At 42.7% G+C, this 22,910-nt stretch overlaps 1 protein-coding gene across 1 annotated transcript in view; it reads left to right on the top strand.

Moving 5' to 3' along the window:
- LOC308132332 (protein kinase C-binding protein NELL1-like) overlaps positions 1 to 22,910 on the top strand; it is a 446,993-nt gene that overhangs the window by 405,604 nt on the left and 18,479 nt on the right. Inside the window, 1 exon segment of the mRNA XM_080499395.1 lies at positions 5,770 to 5,910. Coding sequence (XP_080355521.1) covers positions 5,770 to 5,910 — 141 coding nt within the window.

Raw genomic sequence — 22,910 nt, 5'->3', positions numbered from 1 at the left:
TCCTCCATGTCCAGTACTGAAGGGCCTGTTCCTCCATGTCCAGTACTGAAGGGCCTGTTCCTGCTCCTCCATGTCCAGTACTGAAGGGCCTGTTCCTCCATGTCCAGTACTGAAGGGCCTGTTCCTCCATGTCCAGTACTGAAGGGCCTGTTCCACCATGTCCAGTACTGAAGGGCCTGTTCCTCCATGTCCAGTACTGAAGGGCCTGTTCCTGCTCCTCCATGTCCAGTACTGAAGGGCCTGTTCCTCCTCCTCCATGTCCAGTACTGAAGGGCCTGTTCCTGCTCCTCCATGTCCAGTACTGAAGGGCCTGTTCCTGCTCCTCCATGTCCAGTACTGAAGGGCCTGTTCCTCCATGTCCAGTACTGAAGGGCCTGTTCCTCCATGTCCAGTACTGAAGGGCCTGCTCCTCCATGTCCAGTACTGAAGGGCCTGTTCCTGTTCCTCCATGTCCAGTACTGAAGGGCCTGTTCCTGCTCCTCCATGTCCAGTACTGAAGGGCCTGTTCCACCATGTCCAGTACTGAAGGGCCTGTTCCACCATGTCCAGTACTGAAGGGCCTGTTCCTGCTCCTCCATGTCCAGTAGTGAAGGGCCTGTTCCTGCTCCTCCATGTCCAGTACTGAAGGGCCTGTTCCTCCATGTCCAGTACTGAAGGGTCTGTTCCTCCATGTCCAGTACTGAAGGGCCTGTTCCTGCTCCTCCATGTCCAGTACTGAAGGGCCTGTTCCTGTTCCTCCATGTCCAGTACTGAAGGGCCTGTTCCTCCATGTCCAGTACTGAAGGGCCTGTTCCTCCATGTCCAGTACTGAAGGGCCTGTTCCTGCTCCTCCATGTCCAGTAGTGAAGGGCCTGTTCCTGCTCCTCCATGTCCAGTAGTGAAGGGCCTGTTCCTGCTCCTCCATGTCCAGTACTGAAGGGCCTGTTCCTGCTCCTCCATGTCCAGTACTGAAGGGCCTGTTCCTGCTCCTCCATGTCCAGTACTGAAGGGCCTGTTCCTGTTCCTCCATGTCCAGTACTGAAGGGCCTGTTCCTCCATGTCCAGTACTGAAGGGCCTGTTCCTCCATGTCCAGTACTGAAGGGCCTGTTCCACCATGTCCAGTACTGAAGGGCCTGTTCCTGTTCCTCCATGTCCAGTACTGAAGGGCCTGTTCCTGCTCCTCCATGTCCAGTACTGAAGGGCCTGTTCCACCATGTCCAGTACTGAAGGGCCTGTTCCACCATGTCCAGTACTGAAGGGCCTGTTCCTGCTCCTCCATGTCCAGTAGTGAAGGGCCTGTTCCTGCTCCTCCATGTCCAGTACTGAAGGGCCTGTTCCTCCATGTCCAGTACTGAAGGGTCTGTTCCTCCATGTCCAGTACTGAAGGGCCTGTTCCTGCTCCTCCATGTCCAGTACTGAAGGGCCTGTTCCTGTTCCTCCATGTCCAGTACTGAAGGGCCTGTTCCTCCATGTCCAGTACTGAAGGGCCTGTTCCTCCATGTCCAGTACTGAAGGGCCTGTTCCTCCATGTCCAGTACTGAAGGGCCTGTTCCTGCTCCTCCATGTCCAGTAGTGAAGGGCCTGTTCCTGCTCCTCCATGTCCAGTAGTGAAGGGCCTGTTCCTGCTCCTCCATGTCCAGTACTGAAGGGCCTGTTCCTGCTCCTCCATGTCCAGTACTGAAGGGCCTGTTCCACCATGTCCAGTACTGAAGGGCCTGTTCCTGCTCCTCCATGTCCAGTACTGAAGGGCCTGTTCCTCCTCCTCCATGTCCAGTACTGAAGGGCCTGTTCCTGCTCCTCCATGTCCAGTACTGAAGGGCCTGTTCCTGTTCCTCCATGTCCAGTACTGAAGGGCCTGTTCCTCCATGTCCAGTACTGAAGGGCCTGTTCCTCCATGTCCAGTACTGAAGGGCCTGTTCCACCATGTCCAGTACTGAAGGGCCTGTTCCTGCTCCTCCATGTCCAGTACTGAAGGGCCTGTTCCTGTTCCTCCATGTCCAGTACTGAAGGGCCTGTTCCTGCTCCTCCATGTCCAGTACTGAAGGGCCTGTTCCACCATGTCCAGTACTGAAGGGCCTGTTCCACCATGTCCAGTACTGAAGGGCCTGTTCCTGCTCCTCCATGTCCAGTAGTGAAGGGCCTGTTCCTGCTCCTCCATGTCCAGTACTGAAGGGCCTGTTCCTCCATGTCCAGTACTGAAGGGTCTGTTCCTCCATGTCCAGTACTGAAGGGCCTGTTCCTGCTCCTCCATGTCCAGTACTGAAGGGCCTGTTCCTGTTCCTCCATGTCCAGTAGTGAAGGGCCTGTTCCTCCATGTCCAGTACTGAAGGGCCTGTTCCTCCATGTCCAGTACTGAAGGGCCTGTTCCTCCATGTCCAGTACTGAAGGGCCTGTTCCTGCTCCTCCATGTCCAGTAGTGAAGGGCCTGTTCCTGCTCCTCCATGTCCAGTAGTGAAGGGCCTGTTCCTGCTCCTCCATGTCCAGTACTGAAGGGCCTGTTCCTGCTCCTCCATGTCCAGTACTGAAGGGCCTGTTCCACCATGTCCAGTACTGAAGGGCCTGTTCCTGCTCCTCCATGTCCAGTACTGAAGGGCCTGTTCCTCCTCCTCCTACCTCATTTTCTGGATATCTGCCCAGAATTCTTGTACCAACAATGCATTGCATCAAGGGGAAAAAAAGGAGAAACTCCTGTAAAATACCAAAATGGAAAATTCCTTCACATTATCACAGTAAATTCTACCGTATTTTTACAGATTTGTCTTAGATTGTACTGGTTAATATCATTAGCAAGCTCAGACACATGCAGTTGCACAAGTGTGAAATTTTGCCCAAAATTAAAACAGCAGGAATTTTACCAATGGTTGATTTGGCCACGTGTGACCACGAGCTAACAGTGTAGTCGTTATTAGATCATGAGATATTTGTCACTGGTATGAGAACCTCCAGTGAATATCACCTGAATTGTTGTTATGCCTTTAACCAAATGAAGGTTTAATGGTGCGTTTCCGTGTGCAATACTTTTAGGACGCTGCAAAATGCTATTAAATCAAGCGAGAGTCGGCACTTTAATGGGGTTCATGTGCTGCCTCAGTGTAAGAGTCTGCTGGCCTCGCATGCACGCACGCACACACACACACACACACACACACACACACACACACACACACACACACACACACACCTGCCCTCGCTGGTGTACTTGAACCTGCGTTGCTCTTTTGTTGAAGGGTTAGTTGCCCTCGGCCACCAGTCACCTTTAATCTGGGAATCTTTCAGCGGGATGTCAGAGAAGGGATCTTCCGCTGTAGCTCAGACCAGATGTTTGACCTGAGAGGCTGACAGAGGGCAGCCCTCGTGGAGGCTGTCTCGTCCTATTACCTTCAGCACCAACGGTCAACAGCACCACTACAACACTCAGTGCTAAGTGGCTCAACCTGAGTCCCCTTTGCGGTGCTAAAATTGTGTCAAAAAAATGAGAGTATGTCTGTAAAGTACCAAATTCCTACAAACAAATATCTGTGTCATATATGTCAGCAGCATTTATTTAAATCTAATTCTATGCTGACTTCATCGTGTCTCACTGCCATGTAACGTTCTTTTATTTTTTAATTGCCTGTTGTGTGAAATTTGTATTCGTGTCAGACATTGTGTGGAAAATAAATGTTTTTTCAAGTATCATGTTTAAAAACCCTCTGACAACATAGCAAATCTTATTCCATGTAATAACTAGAACAGGCACACGGTAGAGCGCATACCTTCGCCATCGCCATATTTGTCACCATGAAAACCAATGGATTATATGGTTATTTGATCCACCACACCACTCCTTCCATCAGTTGTCATGGTCGTTTGAATTGCTTCATGTCATCACTGTTGGACAGAGATGTATACACAATTTCCAATTTCTGATGACTCCTGGCTGAACTTTGACCCCACCACTCACCAGGGTAATGGTTCCACTGCGTCATGGGGCATGTCAGAAGATAAGGGATTCAAAACTAAACAATTGGATTAAAAATGACCGTATTGTGACAATAATATGTTTTTGACCTTATTGTAACCAAAACCTTGACCTAGAATCCTATCGCTCTCAGAATTTAACGGAACCATCCTTGGATAACGATAAATCATGTCTTTAACAGAGTCGTGTCGTGCAGACTCGGAAGGACCTCAGCCTCCTCAGCAGGTCCAGTCAGCTTTGGCTCTTCTTGTACAGGCCGCCTGTGTTGGTGGTCCAGGCGAGTTTACCATTGAGGTGAACACTCAGGTATTTGAAGAAGTCCACTGTCTCTGTGTCTAAACCCTAGATGTACACCAGAGTGTGTCGTTGGTGCCTCCCACAGAGGTCTATCACCATCTCCTTCATCTTAGTGGCATTGGCCAAGAGGTGGTTCTGACCACACCCGTCGACGAATTTGTTGATGACCCCTTGTACTCCAGATTGTTCTTCCCCGGATACACGGCCAACGATGGCTGTATCATCGGAGAACTTCTGGAGGAGGCAGCTGTCTGTGTTGTGGCAGAAGTCAGAGGAGAAAGAAAGAGAAAGGGAAGGGAGAGAGCACAGTGCCTTGAGGAACTCCTGTACTGCAGACTACCACATCAGAGACACAGCGGTGAAGCTTCACATTCTGGCCTGTTGGTGAGGGAGTGGATGGTCCATGCAGACAGGGTGCTGTTGATGGCTGCTCCCTACAACTTACCCCTCAGCAGAGACAGCTGGACGGTGTTGAAGGTGCTGGAGGAGTCAAAGGACATGACCCTAACAGTGCATCTTGAGTTCTCCAGGTGAAACAATGACGGTACAACACAGGAGGTCTTCTAAAGAACCGGCACCCTCTCCAGTCTGAGGTTAAGTTGAAGATGTACAGAATCCAAGAGCAGCCTGGAGCTGATGCTCTCACCTGACTCTCAAGCTGTGGGGACTATGTCTGGTCTGGATGTGCTGCCGTCTGGTCTTTGTACTGGCGTGAGAGGGAAGGAGTGGGAAAACAATCAAATCTATATAAAAAAAACCCAGATTTACTTAATTTGCCCAGTGCTGGTCCTCGGGTCACTAACCTCACCACATGGTCCTGGTCCGGCCAGAGATGGTATTCGGACCCTTCCAGAAATCCCTCACATTGTTCTGCTACAGGCTTTGTTCCAGCCTCCTCTTGTACCTCTATTGCACTTCTTGTTGATTTGCTGGATTTTGAGGCAGTTCGTGGCTTTTTCCTCCGTATGATGTGACATCAACATGACAGGTCCCACCTTTTGCTCCGCTTTGCAATTAGGTAATTGAAGGTGTGACTGAAGGTCACATTTTTACCTGTGCGTGTGTGTGTGTGTGTGTGTGTGTGTGTGTGTGTGTGTGCGTGCGTGCGTGCGTGCGTGCGTGCGTGCGCGTGTGTGTGGGTTTGGTTGGCTTTCATTGCCAGAAGCGAGAGAGCTGCATATGAGGGAACAGAGCTAATTCCATACATAATGGATGAGAGAGATTTACCCTCCCGAGAAGGTCTTTGCATGCACTGTACATTAGAGACTGGGGAAATGATTCACGGTGGAAACAACGCTTGTGCCAAATAGTGAGATTTTTAGAGATATTGATCCATGTAGTTGCAAACTGACTGCAGAGTGTTGTTGTGGACTGCTACCCTGGCTCTGCTGCCGGTGGTTCATTTGGATTGGATTGCCATTGTGTCTACAGCTAGAAATTATCGAAAAACACAAGATGCCACAGAGAAAACATCCGAATTCCGGGCTCCTGTTTAAAAAAAGGTCATGTTACTATATGTGTGTGCCCACAGATATCGACGAGTGCGCCGAGGGCCTCATCGAGTGCCACAACCACTCCCGCTGCGTCAACCTGCCCGGCTGGTACCACTGTGAGTGCAGGAGTGGTTTCCATGATAATGGCTCCTACCTGCTGGATGGGAGCTCCTGCATCGGTGAGTAGACAATTGAATAAAATCTCTCTTATCGCTGCTGGAAATGGACACCACCACATCTTATATTTTTGACAAACAGCAACACACAGACTGGTTCCATTAAAGATTCACATGGTTGGGTATCAACAGCTGTGATAAACAATTTGATTTGTTGTTGTGTTCAAGGCAGTGGTTCCCACCCTGGAGACAAGGGGGCGCCGTCGATCAGTAGTTTGGAAGTTTTATAGCTGAGTCACTGTAAAAACAATTCGACCTGGTCTTCTGTCCCCACGGATTTCCTCCCATGGTTAATGTTTATAGCATGATGTTCTCTGTGCGTGGTTTCATTACTAAAGAAAACACCATCAGCTACATCTTTTTCGGCACTCATTTTTAAAGTCAAACTCTACTGCATTTCTTTTCACTTAATGTTCAATATAATCAGAAAATGTAATATCGAACAGATCAAATGAAGTTTGATAAATTACATCAGCAGTGAAAGTATTACCCATATACCATGTTTTTAAATATTTGCATTGTAACAATGCAAATATTCAACATTTAAGTGCTTTTAAAATACATTTTCAAAAATTGCCTCTCCAGAAAAAAAACCTGAACATTAGTTTTGATCAAATCAAATGGGACTACCTCAACATAAAACACTGTAAACTTACTGTAAAAATGAAAAACTTGTGCTTTATTTTAAATTTACAAACACATGTATTCTTTTTATGCTTTGAAAAAAATTCCAACATTTAATTTTTTGTAGACTTTTAAACAATTTATACATGGATGGACCTACAATGTTAAGGGCTGCAAACAAACAACAAGAATGACATTCATTCCTTGAATCTTGCACTGCGTGAAAGTGTGCAAATAACAAACTATGTATTTTAAATGAATAGCTCATAAAATAACAGTTATATACTTAATTATTACCAAAAACTGTCACAAAAACAATGAATTGTCATTTTCTATACATTGGAAATAAAAAAGAAATCTTATTCTGAATAAATAGTGGGCTTCCTTAGATGTTGCTGTATATTCTAATTTATTGTGATTCTTTTCTTTTTTTTTACCCTCTGGGCTTCTTGTGGCATAGAAGGGTTGATATGAAATGCCAGCAGTGATCGGTGAGGGCGCTGTTTCTTGACCACCTTAGATTCTGAGGAAATGTACTTGGTGTTCCAGTATGACCAGTGAATGGACCTTCAATGGAGCAGAGCAGCAGAGAGCACTCTGAGGCTGGTCCACAAATCCCCCACAGAAGCTGTTGCATTTGAAAAGAAAAGTACTTTTTAGTAGCTGCACACTATAGTGCTCACTATGCTCCGAATACACACAAACAAAGGAGTCATCAAAATATATCGTAAAAATAATGAGTAATAATACAAGTCGACATCTATTAGGCCCGCATACCTGGAGCAATGGGGCAGAAGTCGCCTTGTATATATTTAACAATTTGTTTCCTTTAGATATTTTGTTAGGTTTGTGTATTAATGGAGTTTTTGTATGATCTGGGGCCACGGAGTTGGTCAAACAGATATTATTTATCACTACTGTCTCCCTTTTCATGTGTGGTCCACGCCATATCTTGCCGAGTTGTTTCATTTATTTTCTCTGAATACCTTGCAGAAAGACACAAGCACAGATGGCAGAGTGACGTATGGGTTCTGTATTTGCTCTAACATGCCCTCCATCACACTTACAAAGCAGGCTCATCATGAGTCTTCTCACCTTCAACACTGGAAATGTAACCACACACGACCTTTAATAATATATTCATGAGATACACATGTCAGCTTTGTACTGCTGTTTAGATGTTTCCCCTGCGTTAGCACAAATAAACACAATAGAGGTGAATTTAAGGAGAGAAACTATGTCTATCCATGAGTGTATTGTCAGACTTTTTTCAGCCCAGTCACCTGTGTAGTTTTGTACCTTTTTCCTACAGTGCATTGCCTCATTAAAATGTGCAATTTTCTTTTAATAAGAAGCATTTAACATTACTATTACCTATTAATTGTCTAATGCAGCAGCAGTATTTTATGCAGGCCATCTATCAGCACCTACTTTAATGTCCCACTTGTTCCACACTATCAATTTTATGGCTTGCCCTGAAGTAGCTCACAAGCAAGCACATATATGCATTAAAACGTGGGTTTAGTGCAGCACAGATTAGTTACTTTTACTACTGCACTCAGGTATTTATTTTATTATTTATTTTGAGAGAAATGTGTTGAAACTGCAAAGAGCTGAGATTGCCTTCATGTGCATGTCATACTCACCTTGTGGTAAATGTTTTAGTCTACATGGGAGTGTCCAGAAAACTCAAATGAGAATTTGATCTGTCTGATATTTACTTAAAATGTGGAAATTTCAACCTGGAGAACACACATGACGTTATCGAGTGTGCAGGTTAGCGTTACAATTAGCCTTGCATATTTGGTGAAATTGAATATAGTCACTTAAGATATTAACTGCTTCTTGGCCAATAAGAAGTATTAATATAGCCGACTGAAAGATGTAATTTATTTTAATTCATTTGAATCAAAATTACTTCAGCCTTTAAAGGTAGGGTTATAGAAAAGTGGTGCTTTGAATGCTTGGCAAGGTTCATACTTGATAAGACATCCAAATAAAAGACAATGACTCTCTACTATGAGGTCCATATTTAACCCAAACAAACATACATGTCTGTCAATTGTGGGCGAAAAATCAACTCAGAGGTGGTGGCCGTCCGCTTCGGTTACTTAAGGCCTGGAGAGGCAAAGAAACAAAAAGCTTCATAGAGAATAACAAATGTTCAACATAACATGTGATTGAGCCTGAACAGAGATATCTGCAGGGAGATACAGAGAGAGGTGGAAACGGACAGCGGCCTAAATGTAGAGCAGTTGAACAGGGAAATAGGCCAGTGGTTCTCCCAGGAGTGACGCCAAATGAAGGCTCAATGAAGCTTCATGAACCATTTTCTTTATTTTCTGACTCCACTAGACGGAGCTCTTGGTTTGAAGATAGAGTCTGAGAGCCTGGTGATGAAGTGAGATTTCAAACATGTGTTTAACAGACAGCGCCATCTAGTGGCTTCAGGAACTACAGACTGTGTTTCATGAAGCTTCATTTGGCCGTCACTACCTTCCAGTGTGGGACAGACTACCCCTGGGGGGCGCCAGAGAGTTGCAATTATAGACGTTTATTCAGCTTTCGGAATGTGAAAACAAATGAAATCTATAAAATATATTTCAGTGTAAAACTGTGAATTTACCAACAGAGTTTATAGGAAGATCAACCAAATGTAAATATTTAGACCTGGTTTAGACGGCGTATCAAGTGAAAACGCATTGTTTTGGCTTTTTTATTTCAGAAAAGTTTCTTATTTGCAGGTTTGAAAACGATGCCCGTTTACAAAGAAACCACTAGATTCAGCTTGGGGTACAAACACACACACCCATGGACACACACACTCCGAACTGAGTCCCGGGTTATCCTGGTGTGAAAACTCCCTTAATCTCACTGTAAAGAGGGTGTCTGCTTCTTACATTGCTTTTATGAACTCTTTGAACTTTTAATAAGCCAGAACTTTGAGAAATTACTTGCTTAATAAAGTACTAACCATAGCTTTCGGATAAAAAAAAAAAAAAAAACTATACTTGAGGGATAGAAATGTAAATTACATTTTAAGTTTCATTGGGAGAAAGTTCCTATGGTTTGCTATTTCCAATCAGTACATCCAAAAGAGACGCACCACTTATAAGGAAATATAAAAGTCCAATTTGCAGGTGCATGAATGTTTCAGCCACTCTGAACTATTTTGATTCTGATTCTATTATGTAATATGAAGGGTCTCTTTGTCATTGGAATGGAACATGTATTTTCCAAAGGAAGAACTTGATGTATTTTTTGGGAAATAGCCCAGTTTCTTTCACTACGTGGAAATAGCCTTGCAAAATGAACAAAAACACACTGGTGCCAACTTTGACAAGTCTTCCCTTCTCACTCAAAATACCACTGACACTTAATAGGCTTTAAATGCGGCCTCATTTCTTTAACCTCAACCGAGAACAATACATCTCCGTTATATATTTTATATCATTTAAATAATGTTGCTTTAAACCCAGATGCACACAATCAGGCAGACCAGGGCCGTCAAACAGAAGGCTCACCAGCCAAAACCAGCCCACATGAGGCCCCGAACCGGTAAGACCACAAAAGTTTTTTTTTAATTTCCCCCCAATTTTTTCGTAAGAGCAGCAGACACAACACAACAGCGAGACCCAAGCTGAGATATGGATGATGCTGCCATGAAGGATAACTACTTTGTAACAAAAACGCAAATTAGGATTATCTTGAAAGCCGTGCTGTTGGGGTGGGTCTGTAAAGAAATCCTTCATAATGCAATAGCTACAGGAGAAGGCTTTGGGGTTTTTTGGCATTTGACTTTGTTTTGCACCAGAAAGTTTAATTATAATTGGCTTTACGTTGAGATTGTAGTCCTTTTCAGAACTAATTGTTTAATTTTGCTACAATATGAGCATTTTCATAACGTATACTCTGCGCTAACACCAAATGCGCTAACACCATGTCAATTCAAAGGTTCTTATGGCACTTTTACCCGTCCCACACACTCACACACCAGATTTGATCACGCTGTTTATGGCCCCTCAATGGAAATATGTTTGATGTAAAAGATGTCATCATAAATAATTTTAGCATGATGGTCATTTGTCGGGGTCATGCATATAGGATGGGGAATAATGTCATTTGTCACCTGTGCTTACATGCGTTTGACTACATTTGTTATTTTATTTGAAGTTCAAAACCGACAATAAGGTTTGTCTGCTCTGGTCTTTTCAAACAGCCAGCTTGAGGGAAAGTACAAATAGACATACAGAAGTATGTCCAGCTGTCATCATCATGTCTGAAATAGATCTAGTATTTCAAGACTCAAGTCGAAACAGGCAGTAGTTGAAACACTACGTACATGACGGGCTTCAAGCTCTGAGTTCCATTTTACTGACATTTTGGGTGAAAAAGCAACTTTGCTTCATGAATCTGAAAAGATACATACATACATACATACATACATACATACATACATAAACCCAAAAAATTCATAATGCTGAATATGAAGTTAAAAGGGCAAAATCTCTTATCACTTCCAAGATACAGGCATTTGACTGCAACGACTTCAGATGGGCCACAAATCTGCGTGAGCAAATTTGAAAAATGTTAACTCAGTTGTAAACTTAAAGTTTACTTAGTGTAAGCACAGTTAGAGCATGACACTTAGATTACATCTTAGATTACATCTTACATAATATTTTGTGTTTCACAGAGGATAAAGCCAAACATGTGTCACCGCAGCTTTCCCACACTGAGGCCAGAGTGATTGGCCAAAACTGACTGGAATCAGTTGTTTCAGTTCATTTTTACATTTTCCAATAAACTCCCAGACAAAACCAAACCCCTGTCTTCCATGCTTGACTGGTCACTTACTTTTTTTTCACACTGCTAGGAATTTCCTGGCCCACATTACTTATATCTTAAATGTGTTTACACCGTTTTTATGTTTTATTCACAATACAATTCTGATTAAAATGGTGTAAGACACATGTGTTTATTTCTTACATATGAGGTTTTATTGTACATTGAAAAAATGTGTTTAGAACAAACTTTTCTGAGTCAATTGTGTCACTCCTCCTTCAACCCATTTAGTGACCATTGTTTCTCCTTCCTGGGTGTCAGGGAGCAGATTACATCATAAAATGTTTACTAAGACATGTGGCCAACTACATCAACACCCAGTATGCCAAAATAAAGTGATGTTCTATTTGATTTTACAGTGCAAAGTCCACACATGGAAATAATTTGTCACCCAGAAACAGTGATTTTGTTTTTGCATGTTTTTGGTCACTGTTTTGTTTGTAATGCAAATACCATCTGAGAAACATGTAATGTGATTTGATTTTCAAAACGTACACATTCTGGGCCTTCAAATGAGGTGCAGCAAGAATGAAAGTCACCATCATTAAACATGCAGACATTTTTTTTATTAGACAATTGGCAATGGAATGCAAGTGAGATCTTGAAGCCTGTCTTGTGTTCTCGTCACTTTAATTACTCTACAGCTGCTTTTAGTTACTGTGAAGTGAGAAGTCATTGATATTGTAGGCGACGCTCTGTTGAATGTGTTGCATAGCAAAGGTGCTTTTCTTTCTCAGCTGCAGTCGACCGGAGAGAGAAAGGCTGAGGCAGCTTTGTGTCAAAGCATTTGCCAAATATGCTATGGAGGCGTGAAGAAGAAACTGAGGGGAAGACAAAGGGACTCTTTCACAACACTTTGAAAGTATTATCGCTATTATAGCTATAGTTATGACTTTCATATCAGAGACTGCCCTGAAATTTAGCTGTGAACTGAACATGTTACAAATAACAACGTCTGATGGCTATACTGTACTTCAAAGTCTACATATGCTTTCTTGTAATAGTGGATCTTTGCTGCACATGCTGCTGAATTAACCTCGATAATATAACCTGAAGGAAGCACAAGCATTTCTACTTGGGCTCCTCTGTTTAAATCTAATCTTATCATCTTATAACTGAAGTAAAGCTGCTTACAGGCTTCTGGGCCTGACAATGTCGGAGCCTCACACCTTCAATGACATTTCACCTGAGTTCAAGAGTATCCTGATTAAATCCAAGGCCTTTCATATGTCCGCCTGCATTCGGCAGAAGGAATGAAATGTGTTTGGCTTTCACTTAACCTGCACATCAAACTGCAGCCTCAGCAGTTTGCTGTGATTTGTTTGTCGAGATGATGTAATCTTGATTCCAACCATCCAATAAAACTATTTGAAGGTAACTCTCTGAACATGCACCTGATATACTGTTTGAGGTAAATGGCTCATGTGCCAATCACATGGAGGCCACCTCCAGGGTTCACAGACAATGGTGGAATAGAAATAGAAAACATCCAGAGAACGGGTGGTTCAGCAGCACAAGACTGTTGGGGCCTGTTGTGCAGCACTATGTAATAACGGTTCAAAAAGGAATCATTTGAAGGCCGCATTTTATAATAATCTGTCGCATTTTGTAATAAAATTCTTGAATGCATTGTGTAATGAACACCCCATTTTGAAATGACTTGTTACATATTGCAACAGTTATTACAAAATCCGGGTTTTTAGAGCCACATTATGAAATAATGGTCCAATATGTAATAATGTAAACTACTATTGCATTTTGTCAGTTTAAAGAAGGTACGTATATATTTTGGTTAATTTCTTTTCCACCCAAAAATTATATTATTTTGCTTCCACCACTTTAAGTATTTACATCCTTGATTATTAACTGAATCTATTGCAGAATTGAGCATTTTCTTTGCTCTGTATGCAACGTGTATACGTCAGCTGTTTTCAACACAATTATCTCAAGTGATCCTGTTTTCCTAATGATCATCTTCATACTATATGTAACTATAGAAAAGAGGTTGAAAGAAGCCATTCATGCATAATTCACTTGTAGATAGATAATGGCTAAAACAAATGCTTTAATATACAAAATAAAATGTTTACATCTGTGGAAACGTACTGCACCAGATGGAGTCATGCAATGGCATTTCAGACTTCAAACCATAAACACGTGCTGTAATGCATATGTTTGTGTGTGTGTGTGTGTGTGTGTGTGTGTGTGTTGCTGTCTCCCCATGTCACAGTATTAGCAGGGGAATTTAACACAGATGGAAGTTTAACTGGATTTTTCCTCCCATCCACAATATCCCTCCAACAGCTCCTCGTGAGTCATCCCAACATACTGTATACTCACTTTTTGTAATCATAAAGCTGGCTTATAGTGGAAGCGTTCTGTAAACTTCACCATCAGCTGCTTTTTAGTGAGAATATCTAAAGACCATGTGAGAAAATTCAGCAAAAGCAAGACAAAAGTAAGAAAAAGTGTGTATACAATTGCTTTTTCCAGCATGTTATATTACCGTTTCACATATCTCCCTGTGTAAAAAGACTAACATTTGATCTAAAATACAATTTTAAACAAAATAATGTCACTTAAAAATGAATTAATATCATGTGTTTCTCTAGTTAAATCAGGGAATTATTCAGCGCTGGTAGAAGTTTGCCATGTGAAACTTTAAGTTAAAGGATTTGTTGTTCTTCAATAAACAGGCTGGTTTGTTGTAGTGCTCGTGCTAATTTTTTATTTCAGACATAAAGCAACTGATTGTGAATCCTGCTGCCATGACATAAATCTATAAAAACTCTTTTTTTATTTGTATCTTTTGTGTGAAGTGCTCAGTGAGTTTGGCCATGAGAGGACTGCTCATCAATTGTCATCAAAAGCCAGAGAGAAGAGATGAACAGCTGGCCGCTGCTGCATACGGCTGATATTGAACAAAGCTCTGTCGGTCAAATGCTCTTTCCATAGAGGCTTTTCTTGAAGATATGAAATATACAGAATGGGAAATAGCACATGGACATTGGAGAGTGCTGGAGAGTTACTGTAGAATTTGGTTTGTTCTCTAAAGCCTGGTTCACACAGCAGGATTATAAAATTGTCGACAGATTTACCAAAGCTGAGAGACCACACGCATGGTGATAAATAATCACAGGTTTAGCAGTTTTGGTCGTACCTTGTGTGTTGTGCAGCCACTCGGCAGCGTCAACACACCACCCGATTTCAGACCAGACGGGAAACCTCGCGAGATCAAACGTGATTCCAGAGTCAACAAACCTGGCGGACAAAGAGGATGCAATGGCGATCGTTTGTTGTGTGTTTTTATCTAAAAAAATCACGTTTTAAAAAGAAGAAGCGTTGATTCGTCATGGCAACTGTTTTGATTTTTGGATTCCCTGCCCGCTTCTGGTCCGCCGCCACTATTTCACCTCGTTTTCTGATTGGCTACGCATCACAGTCCACAGGCTGGTAGCGTCGTCCCCTCGGAGGAAACCACACGGTGAGAACTCGGGCCAAAACAATCCAACATGTTGAATATCCCAGATCTCAGATCAGTGCGGTCCAGACTTGCTTCCAAGCAGACGAGAGCAGTCCGAACACACGGCAGGAATATCTGATAAGATTATCTTATGATGATCTGAGCGTCCTTAAGATTGTCGTAATGAGAGAATCGGAGCCAAAATCAGCCTGATTATCCTGCCGTGTGAACCGGGCTTTAGGGACTGATATTACGCTTAATTAACTTTAAATGTCTTACCTTCAAATCTTAAAATAATATACAGTGAAGGACATAATAAAACCGGACGATACACTCAATGGGGGGTGGCGGAGTGGGGGATGTGGGAGGGTCACAGTATTCAACAAAAGTGTCATGAACATCATATTTATGTGACTTGGATTTACAGTTACTGTTCTGAAAAAGGTTCATTTTGTCCTTCTACTTTGATTGACAAGATTCCCAGCTAATATTTTCTTCAATTTTACTTCTTTTGTACTATAATGCCACATTTATTAGGCGCTCCACTCCTAGTAACACTCACACAGAAGGAACAGGAAGTTTGTTGTTGTTTTGTTATTTCTTTCCAGGATTCTGATTGGCTGGCATGGCTTGATGCTTCTAGTTACACAGCCACTGATAGCATTGGCTCATAGTGCCTCTTAACAAGGATATTAATGCAGGTTTGTGCAAATGAAAATGTTTTAAAGACGATCTGGTGTGGAAAATGCAAATTTTTTAAAATGTCAGGGAGGAAATATCGGTTTTGGTAAATACCTGAGTGTGTCAACAGGGTCTCAAAGGGGTCAGCCGGTGTCAGGCCAAAGTTATGATAGAGGATTTTCACAATAGGTAGGTAGTCATATTGTTCTGGCTGGATATTATAAGGTAAATGTTGTAAAATGATTATTCTTTTTTGGTGACTAATAGAATATTAATTCCTCTTCCTTCTTAACACACTGTGTATCCATGCATACAGTATATGTAACTCAGACATGATTCTTGGTTGTTACTATTCTGTCAATATGTTTAGCGTCATTGTGTGTGAAGCCTTTCTTTTCCTGCTGCACACCGTGTTGAGTCCGCCTCAGTGCAATACATCCCATTACCTTCTGTTATGTTGCATTGTGTTGCACTGCACATTGTTGTGTTCAGGAGCCAAGCAGCTGCAAGCAGCGCTCACTTTTTTCCATTATTGCTTTGACTGAAAGCTGCATCTCTAAACGTGTTTATTATGTCAAAGGCTTTAGGGAGAGGCAGGTGGCTTTGATAAACAGATTGTGAATAAAGATGAGCATAATAACCCATAAAGTCCCACTGTCTCTCCCTCTTACAAGACAAGGTCGGTGGATTATTTTCTCTCTCCACGTGACCTTTCCATATAGGTTGCCAGAAGACATAGAAAGAAATATAATTTATATACTCTAATACTAAGCTTTCTGATGCTTTCTAATTACCAACATCTGTCAGCGGGATTTAGCGCTTTATTAGTGTGAATGTCTTCTGTCATGTACGTACTCAGGATTAGTGCTTTCATGTGTGACAGCATGTGTGGGTGTGTCTTAAGTTCTCACATATGGCCGGCCGTGCTCAGCTGCTTTTCCTTGAAGGGCTTTTTATGTGTTTGCGATTGCAACGTTGTCCTTCATGGCATGCATGTAACGGCACGCTTGGTCTATCTGCAGCAGCTTGTCGCAGGATGTGGTGAACGTAGCATGAAGGGCATTAATCCTTTACCAGCAGAGGTACAGTATGTCTGACTGGCTGATGGGGATTCCATTTAGCGTATGCAAATAGTCTGTCGCTGGCGCAGTAAATCCTCGGCTGGGCTGTTTTCCTCCCTCTGAATCCAACAGACTTGATACTATAACCAATTAGAGTGTATATTCAGCATTGTCATCTCACATTGTTGTGGCTGGTGTGGCAGCGGTATTAGCCAAGCTTCAACATCCGCCCAAAGAAGGTCTGTCCACTCATCATTTAACACAGGAGGAAATCTGAATTTATGCTGCACGGTGCTTGTGAATCCAGCAACTTGTGCCAGAGGTGCTAAAAATGTTCTATATAATCACTGAGTGCTGGATGTCACGTATTTTGTTGATGGTTTTTTATTTTGTATTTATATTTTGCATGTATTATTACCTTGTTAAACTGATTAGGCAGCAGTTTTTGCTGTTTTATTGACAAGGCACCATAAATATTACCAGGGTTTTTGCTGAACACCAGGCATTATTTGAGACAAACACGGGCGCCGACTGGCTTAATAAGAAGAACAGGTGCCATTTTTTTGTTTTGTTTTGTTTTTTGCACAGTGGAATAGAAATGACTGTGTAAACTTGAATTAAGATATAGTTACAATAAATGTACCTGCACAGCAGCCAGCGTCCTAATCATAAGCTCTGCATTTAACAGCTGTTATCACCAACGTGTCACAGCACAGGGTGGCCCAGTACTGCAGTGGTTTACCTTGTCATCAGATCACTGAAAACCCAGGTTCGATTCCGGGTCCCTCTTTTTGTGCACCTTGTTCAAAGTGTCCTTGTAAATTTTCTCAACTCACACACGCTTGTTCCTACAAACTAACATGTGGATATTTGATTAGTTGATTATTCCAGATCGATGGTTCTCGTAAGTGTGCATGCATGTGTGTTTGCGTGTGTTTGTGGGTGTGTGTGTGTCTCCTGGTGTGAGCCCTGTGATGGACTGATTACCTGTCAGCTGAGATCGGACCAACCAATGTTGTCAAGACAAACCAGGATAAAAGATGAATGAGAGGCTCGTGGGAAGTATTTATTATTATTAAAGGTGCTATATGATCATGTCAAGCAATTCACTGGACAAACTGTTTACAAAAGATGGATTCAATCCTTGTTTTGTTTTTTTTAATGAATGTATTATTACAAATGTCACTGATATTTCATCTTTTCGGTCTGAAAGTTCATGCAATCTGCCAGCAAGAAGGTACACTGGATGTGCTGAACAAACAGAAGAAGCTGAAATAAATGAAACGAGAATTGGGCGTTATGATATGACGTGTTTCACCAGGTTCATATAAAACTTTCCCTCAGTTCAAGTATTTTGAGTCATTCATGACATCAGCCACAGATTCAGAAAAGTGGCCTCAATAATTTGACTCGTGTAGCAGATTGGCAAAGAAAGAGCAGCAAAGCAAAGCTCTCTATTTTATTGGTTGGTATATCTTCAAATTCCTCTTTGTTCATGATCCAGATGTGATTTCTTCTGTGTGGGGAGGCAGCCAGGTGGCAGCCCTCGACCAACCTGGAAACCTCCATGGTCAAGCCGTTACTCCTTCAATCTTTTTACACAGCTGAGGAGGCATCAGATAAGCCCCCAAGTGACCTTTTCCATTGGAGGTCAATCTGGGAGGACGGTCCCAAGATCTGCCCAGAACACTCCAGTGTTAAAACTGGCCTGCAAGGGGCTCCGGTCCAGCCCAACAAACCGCCCAGCAATTTGTGGAAATTGAAACGAAAACGTCGATTTTTTTCGCAAATTTCTGAAGAGTAGTGGACACAACACGACACTGAGACCCGTGCTGAAATACCATGATGCAGCCATGGAAGATAGCAAACTGGCATTGGCATCAAAGCTATGCCGTTTGTAAAATCACACATAATGCAACAGACGTTTTCAGGATATTTCACTGTATTTTGTACCAGAAAGTATTATTAAAATTGGCTTGATTGTAGTATATTTTGGTAGTAATTGTTTGGTTTTGTGAAAATGCCGACATTTCCATCATGTACAAACAGAATGTAGTCTGTGCCACAACAAAGAAAAACTCTAAAAGTTACAATTATAGCGGTCGGGACCACTCAGGATGAAATTGGGCTGAATGTGACCCCTGAAGTGAAGTGAAGTGTGTTTAACACCCCTCCTCAGACTCTGGATTTTAGGTTGAAGAGACCACACACACCTGGGTTTGTTTGCTCTCCATACTGCCACCATGTGGATTGAGAGGGAAACAAGAAGAATGGATGGAACAATGTCAAATAACATACAAAATGAGGAATAACAATAACCTTGATGAAGATGTCAGCCAGACGCAATTCAGTCACTTGTGTGAAGGTGGTGCCAAAGATTCTGACATCGATAGAATGAAAGATGAACATTCAAGGATTTATATGTGGAATCAAATGTTTCCAAAATGTCTAAGTTAATCCGACGTCGGTAATCAGTATTGTCGGCTTAAGTACATTGGTCGACAGCTTTTGTTGACAACCCATAGCCATAGTCATAGGCTGGAATATATTAGCCTGACATCCTGTAACAGTACACCTGCTGTTGGTTGGTCACCACATTCACCTCAACATAAAAGTAATATGGAAGGAAATAAACAACAGAAAACCAAGCAGCTAAAACTCTCAGAGGCATTTTGAGGAGAAAGTAGATGCTACAATGAGTCAACACTGACACTGATTGCACATAAATAGCAGCAATAAAATCCTGCACATCAGCTTGAGTACAGCCAAAAGTGATAAAGTATTTCTTAATAAGATGTCGCGGACGGCTCGGGGTGATCAGTCCTACACCTCGGAATTGCTAATAGAGTTGTCTTCCATCAGTAAGTTAAAGATAGAATATTTTAACACCATCACTGCCACACAAATTCGGATACACGTTAACTGTTATTTCTGAGAAGAAAAACAACTGATGTTTGAGACGCAGCCGTGTTTAATAATACGTTTTCTGTAACGACTGCTTCGAGCCATTGCTCATGCGACACCAGTAGCCCACTGTCAGTGTGGTGTGGGTGTGATCGATGTCTGTAGGCAGCAGGTGCTGGCAGGGGAGAGACTTTGGTCTTTTTCCCTCTGAACAGTCAGTGAGGATAAATAGACTTAAATTACATGGGTTGAAAAGTGGTAGGGACAGGTTTTAGACACGCTGATTTGTGGGCGATGCTGATGAAGAGAATTCGATTTATTTTAATGCCTTTGCTCTCTATGTTTCTTGTGCTTTTTCCTTTTATTTTAATGGGCGGTGCAGGGGTGAGAAATAAGCTGACTGAGCAGACCCTTTGATGATTCAGCTGAATCTGTGAGGATGCAAATAAGGGGTGACTGAGTTCGGTTATGCTTGCATTTATACAAATTATCTTTATGGAGAGGAATGGGGTGAAAAATAGGACAACAAATGTTGCACATATTTGGTCGGCTATTATCAAACGTGGGATGGTGGTGAAGTGGTTAGCAGTCCTGCCTCATAGCAACACGTCATAAGTTTGAGTCTGAGTGGAGAGTGCATGTTCTCTGGATTTCACTGGCTTTCTTCCTCCCATATTTATCACTTTAGATGAATACAGCTACTTCGGACCAGTGACTGGGTTTCTAAGGAGCAGCACAAAGCAATAACAAAAAATAACACACATATTGAAATCAAGATCACTTTAGCCGTGTTTCCACCACACAAAAAGTGCAGGGACGGAATGGAGCCTTACAGAGCGGTACGGCAAAGTGGTAAGGCAAAAAAGTAGGTGGGGCTTAGAGCTCCGCAGGTATGCGACGCTACAACAGTCGTCTCAGCCTGGCGGCAGATCTGGATCTCATGAATCCTCTGTTGTTGTTTACATCCTCCACTTTGCATTAGTTGTTTTGTTAACTTTTATTTTTTGCAGCCGCAGAGCTGCAGCTGGAACATCTGTGTGTTGGTCCTGAGAGAGCGAACGCTCCGGTGACTTGCCCTGCACCCGAGCGCACCCTAGCTGGCTGCGGCACAGAGCCACGTCGGTGCGCTGCACTGGGACACGGGTTCCCCTTTGCTTTCTGCTCAAATGCCGGAGCAGCCACTCCGCCAGCTCCGGGCCGGAACACGGAGGCTCTCTTTGCATGGCGTCCACGGTCCGTGCCCGCACTGCGCTTTCTGCCCGACCACCGGCAGCGTGGACGCGGTGCACCGGCACGGTGCAACGGTTACATTTGGTTAAACATAATTAATAACTATCTTCGATAATTATTAATCATTATCGATAGCCAAACACAATGCAATCCTTATGAGGTAAGAAATCCCTACACATATTACACAGTTAACTAAGAAAATAGACCAAAAACATGTATTTTAGGCTAACTGAAATAGTCCATAATTATAACTATCTATGAGAGTTTAGATATTGCTAAAATACGATAGAAAAGTGATTCTCAGCATGCAAGCTCCTTCTAGTGGTATGTGGGGGACACTCATCGATATTTTTTAAATGAAAATGTATTTGAAAATATCTCAAACTAGAACTAAGCTCGGTAGAGCGTTCCCCCGGTTGGCTGAGGCACAGACACGGGAGTCTGAGCTTTCTGCTCAAACGCAGAAGGTTCTCCACTCCGGCGCCTCCGTGTTGCGGCAGCACAGCGCCAGAACACGGAGGTGCCGAGCTCCGAGCTCCTTTTCATGGCTTCCGCGGTCCGTCCCCGCGATAAAGCGCCACTGACCGCGGCTGAACAGAACGCTGACCGCCTCTGGAAAGCGGAGCTGCCGGAGCGCGGTCAGCGCCGGAGACGAAAGCTCCAGACTCCGGTGTCCCGGACGCGCATCAGCGCCACGGCCAGCGCTATGCTGCAAACAGAAAACTCCAACGCGATGCAAAGTCCCTCCCCCCGGTCTCCCCCTGCCTCAAGTCCGCTCTTTCACAACAAACACTAAAGTTGAGCAGCAAAGAAAAGAAAATGAAAATAAAAACAACCAGTGTGCAGCTGACCACACTGACAGCAGAGGATTCATCCGGCACATTAACATATTGAGGGCGTGTGGTAAATCACTGACCAATCAGCAGACAGCAGCTCAACCTCAGACCCGTTCCATGGTCCTGGTACCCCAACGAATGGGTAGCGGAAAAGCAGTCGCCTTTGGAGCGGTCTAGAGCGGTTTAGACTGCTTTACATGTCGTGACACGCGAGCCGGAGCGGTTTAAACCCGTCTAGGCTGGTACTTTCTGTGCGGTGGAGACGGGGCTATATATGCATACATACATACATACATACATAGAATATATGCAACGAAAACATAATCTTCTCGGCCCAACTTTCTTTGGCAAAGGTAATTTTTGAAATAGTACAGAACCTTGAATTGTAAACTGTCCATTGCCAATTGGGTAAGCCTCCACTACTTCTGTTTAGGTCAAACATAACTGTTGTACTTGGAGTGCTCAAAATTTTAACTTTTGAGAACCATGCATTAGAAGATGGATGAACAATTCAATCTATCTGCTATCATTTCCAGATTGTCTGTGTATAATGGGCATAAAGGATGCTACTCAAATTGTGGGAATGATTCTCATAAAGGAAAATGTATCACACAAAAACATGGCTGTATTTGTGACTTTCCCCTCTAACTGACCACAACAACTTTTTTATCCTGAGTATACAACCATGATAAGTCGGCGCTGTTAGTTTTAAAGGTATGACTGGAAGGTCTTCAGGGCTGAAATATTAATTTCTGCACAGCCTGAGCAATCAGAAATGGTGTTCACTCAGCTTCTGAGTAATGTGAGGAAATGGGAAAAATTATTTAAAGTGAATGTGCCTCGTATCTGCCACAAAGTTATAAAAGGTTCACGTTTCACTATGTGGTTGTGTTTTTAGGCTTTGTGGAGTCTTCGTCCTTTACATAATCCCTGTTTGCACGAGGTTTCAAGTGAAAATGCATTGTTTTTGCGTTTTCATTCCAAAAACGTTTAGCTTTTATGCAACATCAAAGAAAACAAGGGCAATCAGAGATTTCTGACCGCCGCCAAGGGCAGACATGTACACAGGGAAATTATACATCTGCCACATACAGATCAACTGCGTTCATTCATTTATTTAGTTTGTTGATCACATGATTTTGTTTCATAAGACAATACATTGCAAAATGAAATGTTTCAATTCTTAACATTATTTACCACCAAAAAGTTATGGGTTCTTCCTTTGATTAAAATGTACCCGTGTTCTAATTTTCATTAAGATCAACACAATAGTTTTTGAGATATCTTACAAATAAACGCGGGCGATTTTATAAACTCTGTGGTGGAGGTAACAACAGAAATGCTGAATATGATGTTTTC

This window comes from Blennius ocellaris, assembly GCF_963422515.1.
Source record: "Blennius ocellaris genome assembly, chromosome: 1".
Taxonomy (NCBI): domain Eukaryota; kingdom Metazoa; phylum Chordata; class Actinopteri; order Blenniiformes; family Blenniidae; genus Blennius; species Blennius ocellaris.
This window is presented reverse-complemented; position numbering and strand designations above follow the sequence as displayed.